This window comes from Cariama cristata, unplaced genomic scaffold (genome assembly GCF_000690535.1).
Source record: "Cariama cristata isolate BGI_N322 unplaced genomic scaffold, ASM69053v1 scaffold27079, whole genome shotgun sequence".
NCBI lineage: Eukaryota > Metazoa > Chordata > Aves > Cariamiformes > Cariamidae > Cariama > Cariama cristata.
In genome coordinates this window covers 1-4,161 of record NW_009637797.1, presented here as the reverse complement: position 1 = coordinate 4,161, position 4,161 = coordinate 1, and the positions used below count along the sequence as shown (strand labels likewise).

The following is a 4,161-nucleotide window of genomic DNA, read 5'->3' as shown; positions in this document are numbered from 1 at the left end:
AGGTCAAGTGTGGTAGACCCTGGTGACGATCGAGAAGGTGAGTTCGAGGGGGACCGCCGCGACCCTCCGAGATCTGGGGTGGGGCACAAGGTGGGCTGGGGCGAAGGAAGGACCAGAGGGACCACGGTGCAGTACCGATGAACTCCTCTGGACATCCAGCTGGGGACAAGCCAGCACTCAACAGTAGCTGAGGTCCTGCTTGCAGGAGAGGGGGTGGCCCTGGAGCAGAAAGGCTGGAGCCGGGTACCAGCCGTGCCTTCACCCTGTCCCAAAACAGCCTGGATGGGCTTTGCGGGGTCTGTTACTGACTCAGAGTAGCAGATCCCTGTGCCCTGCTGTGATCACCATCTCTCCCGCAGACGTACAGTCTCCTCCTGGACGTGGAGGACTATGAGAGACGCTACCTCCTGAGCCTGGAAGGTGAGCGGCCGGCCCTGATGGGCGAGAGGAAGCAGAAGATCTGCGATATGTATGACAATCTGAGGGGGAAGGCACCCGGGCAGGAGAGGTGAGCAGAGGTGGTGTCTGCAACTCAGTCGCTGTTAGGAGCTTGGACAGTCTGTGGGCACTTGCAGCTGCTGAAACTGATTTTCCAGGGACCTGTTTGGCTGAAATAACCTTTTTTTTTTTTTTTTTTCTTCCCCCTCTCCTTTTTTTGCCATTTTCCCCATGCAATCGTTCGCTGTGGTTATGATCCTGTAACAACTTCCATCCCTGCAGTTCGGCTGCTGCGAATAATGCCTGTCTGCATGCTCGTTGGGTGTCTCTCCGCCCCAAACTCTGCACCCTGGCACATCTCTGGGTTCCTTTTTTTTTAAGGCTGTCCCCTCTTGCCTGACCTGTAGCCTCTGCAGCGCAGATGGGCAAGGAAAGACACAGGGTCTCGATGGCTCCCTTCTCTGCTGCCCCGTGGGGAACCGGGCCTTGTCCTCCTGCCTAGCCTGTCAGAGAAGCAGAGGTTGGGGTTAGAGGTGTCGTTCCTGCGTTGTTTTTCCCTCCCCAGCGGTGTTTTTGGAGGGAGGTGTGTTTTTTGCCTGGTGCCGGTGCGGGGCTGGCTGTGGGGGTACCCACGGGAACACTCCACGTTCCCTGGGATGCTCCTAGCTGAGGGTCGGCACCTTTCTCCTCTCCTGGGCAGGCCGAGTGACGACCACTTCATGCAGATCATGTGTATCCGGAAAGGGAAGCGCCTCGTGGCCCGGATCCTCCCCTTCTTGTCACCCGAACAAGCGGCTGACGTACTCATGGCGACGGCCAGGAACCTGCCCTTCCTCATCAAGAAGGATGCTCAGGATGAGGTGAGATTCCAGGGGCTGGGAGGGTTCCCCTCACTCGCTGTCAGGTGGGTTTCGGTGCAGGGTCTGGAGCCAGATCTCCTCTCCTCCATGACGGAACACGGCAAACGGCATCGTGTGTTTTAAGGACGGTTGTTTCTGCCTCTCCTGCGAGACTGCCAGAGGCCTGGGGAGGCTGCAGGAGCTGTGAGTTCCTGGCAGGGCCCATCTCCCGTGCCTGAAGGCCGACACAGCACAGCCCAGCTTTGCTGGGAAGGAAGCAGGGAAGATTTCTGATAAATGGTGCTTTTGTTTAATGAGCCTGGCTCTTGGCTGAGCACTTGTCTAAAGGGCTGCGTCTCTGATTCATCGGGCGACAACAGGAGACTCCATCTTCCAGAGAGCAGAGGCCAACATCTTCCAAGGGACACGCTCTCAGCTGTCCTCTGCAATCTTTTTTATACAGAGAACAAAAATACAGGCATCTGTGAAAGAAATCCAAGTTTGTTTTGAGAAAGGATGATACAAGAGTGAAAAAGACTTGCCTGAATCTAAAGCAGGCCTGTGCCGTCGTGGGGATATGGGGGGATGCTGTTAGGATGGCCCACCCTGAGCATGTGAGGGCTGCTGAAAGCAGAGGATGCTGCCAGTGTGTGTGTACCCATGAGGCAGGGTCTTGTCAGGGTCCGTGAGGCCCCAGGGCTGCCAGCTTTCCCCCGGGGAAGATTTTCCTGCTGCTGCAGCTCCCAGCTCCTCCGCTTCTGTCTCCGCAGGTGCTGCCCTGCCTGTTGAGGCCCTTCTCGCACGTTCTCTACCACCTTCCCTTGGGGACGGTCACCAGCCTTGTGCAGCAGCTAACGAACCTACCTCAGAGCGCGACCGCGCCAGCGCCCACCAACCTGCACCTCACTGCTGTGCTCCAAAACAAGGTGCTCCCCTCTCCCTCGCTCTACTCCCCGGGGCAGCTCATCCCTCCCTCCCCACCTCCTCATAGCTGGGAAACTGAGTTTCCAACCTCCTGGCACTGGATGGCAAAACTTGGATGCAGCTGTGGTGCCAGGAAGGGAGCCACAGGCTGCCAGCCCCTGGCACTCTCCCTTTCCCTTGCTGATTAACGAGGGTGTCTGGCAGATTAATTAGCTGTCTGAGCTGGCCTGGGATTCCGCTGCAGTGTGACAGCCGGTTCCCTTGTCTGTCCTGCTGGGCTGCAGACTCCTGCTCTGAAATCCAGGGTGGGAGGGCTGCTCCTCTGCCGTGGGTTCGTGAAGATGTCCCCCCAAGCTGGGCAGGGAGTGGTTTGTCACTCACGCAGCCATCCCCAATGCCTGTTGTGACTCAGGCCCATAAACAGCATCCTCCTTCTCTTCCTCCTCCTCCTCCTCCTCAGGGGACTCGGGGATCCTCCTGCTTGTGCCATCATCCCCGGGAGGACTGGGAGGTGGAGATCGTTCTCAGACCCACCCAAAAAATGCTAGGAGGGGAGGAGCGGCGGGAGGGAAGCTCACCCTGCCCGGCCTGTCCACTGCCCCAGGGATTTCCTCGCGAGGCACTACGGCCCTCGGGAGGCCAGTGATGGCTGGTGACAGCACCAGAAGGACATCTCCTCCCTGGCAGGCTCCCAGTGCCCTCCCTGACACCCTCCCTCTCTTCCCCGCAGTTCGGTCTGTCCCTGCTGTACTTGGTCTTGAGCCGCGGAGAGGAATTGCAGAGCTCGGACGCGAATGCGGAGCTAATGCAGGACAACCAGTGGTGAGTGCCCGTCCTCGGCTGCACCTCGGGCTGGGGGGGAAGGCGGTGATGCCGTCGGGGTCGGACACTGTGCCGTGCAGGGTCCGAAGGACTCGGAGGTAGAGTTGATGAAGAAGGAGTTTTAATTGCGATCTGTCGGCAGCAGCACTGGAAACAGCCACGGTGCTGAAGGAAAGAGAGAAAGGCAGGCCCGAGGCAGAGGGAGAACGTGGTAGATAAGGCTTGGGACGTGCAGAGACCAGTCCCTCAGAGGTGCAGGGAAGCTGTCACCTCAGCTGAGCGGCCGTAGCGCTTTTAGCCTGGGCAGATGCAAGGTTGCCGAGTCTCACTTAGCCCGCAGCACTAGGTGTGTGATGCGGCGTTACTGCTGTTCCCCCCAGGGGCTCGAGTGTCCCCGGCGAGCTCCTGTGTGGCAGACGTCGCTGCATTATGAGGTCCTCAGGGGCAAAGGCCGCCCTCGGTGGGACGCCGGGCCCCGCAGAGCAGCCGGGGCATCTCAGCGCAGGGGACTCAGAGAGGCTGTCGAGTGGAGGCAGGACCCTTCCCCATGGGGGAGGCCGGTGTCCGAGGACACAGCGCTGCCTCCTGCTTAGTTCCAGTGCCAAAACACCGTGAGGCGTGCATAGCCCTAAGCACCCAATGGTTCTTATTCCTCCTTTTCTCCTGTGTCCCTCTCCGGCAGGACGGAGCTGATGCTTATGGCAACCCGGGAGCTCCTGCGAATCCCTCAGGCAGCCTTGGCCAAGCCGGTGTCCACCCCCTCGAACCTGGTCTCCCTCTTCTCTCGCTACGTCGACCAGCAGAAGCTGAACCTGCTGGAGACAAAACTGCAGTAAGCGTCAGCTCTCTTCTTCCACGCGACCATGGCCGGGTCCTAGCAGGGGACTGGAAAAGGGCAAAACCGGAGATGGGGGGTGAAAAGGGGAAGCTGGGGGCAAGGACCGGTGTGGGGTGGAGGGTGAAGCCTGCCCTAAGAAGGAGCAGCCTGGGGTGAGGGGAGTCATCGCCTCCCTGCCTGCGGTGCCTCTGACCCCCTGTCGTTGTTCCCCGGTACCAGCTTAGTGCACGGGATCCGGTAGGAGGTCTCTGCGGCTCCTCGTCGGTACCGGAGTGTTGCAGAAGATGGATGGAGGGCAGG

The 4,161-nt window shown here is 59.6% G+C and overlaps 1 protein-coding gene across 1 annotated transcript in view; it reads left to right on the top strand.

Moving 5' to 3' along the window:
- The window catches only part of PATL1 (protein associated with topoisomerase II homolog 1 (yeast)), a gene marked incomplete at both ends in the record, with an annotated part of 6,261 nt that extends 2,406 nt beyond the window's left edge, over positions 1 to 3,855 (top strand). Inside the window, 6 exon segments of the mRNA XM_009708490.1 lie at positions 3 to 37; positions 360 to 508; positions 1,139 to 1,298; positions 2,048 to 2,203; positions 2,932 to 3,023; positions 3,706 to 3,855. Coding sequence (XP_009706792.1) covers positions 3 to 37; positions 360 to 508; positions 1,139 to 1,298; positions 2,048 to 2,203; positions 2,932 to 3,023; positions 3,706 to 3,855 — 742 coding nt within the window.
- Positions 3,856 to 4,161: the final 306 nt, after the last annotated feature.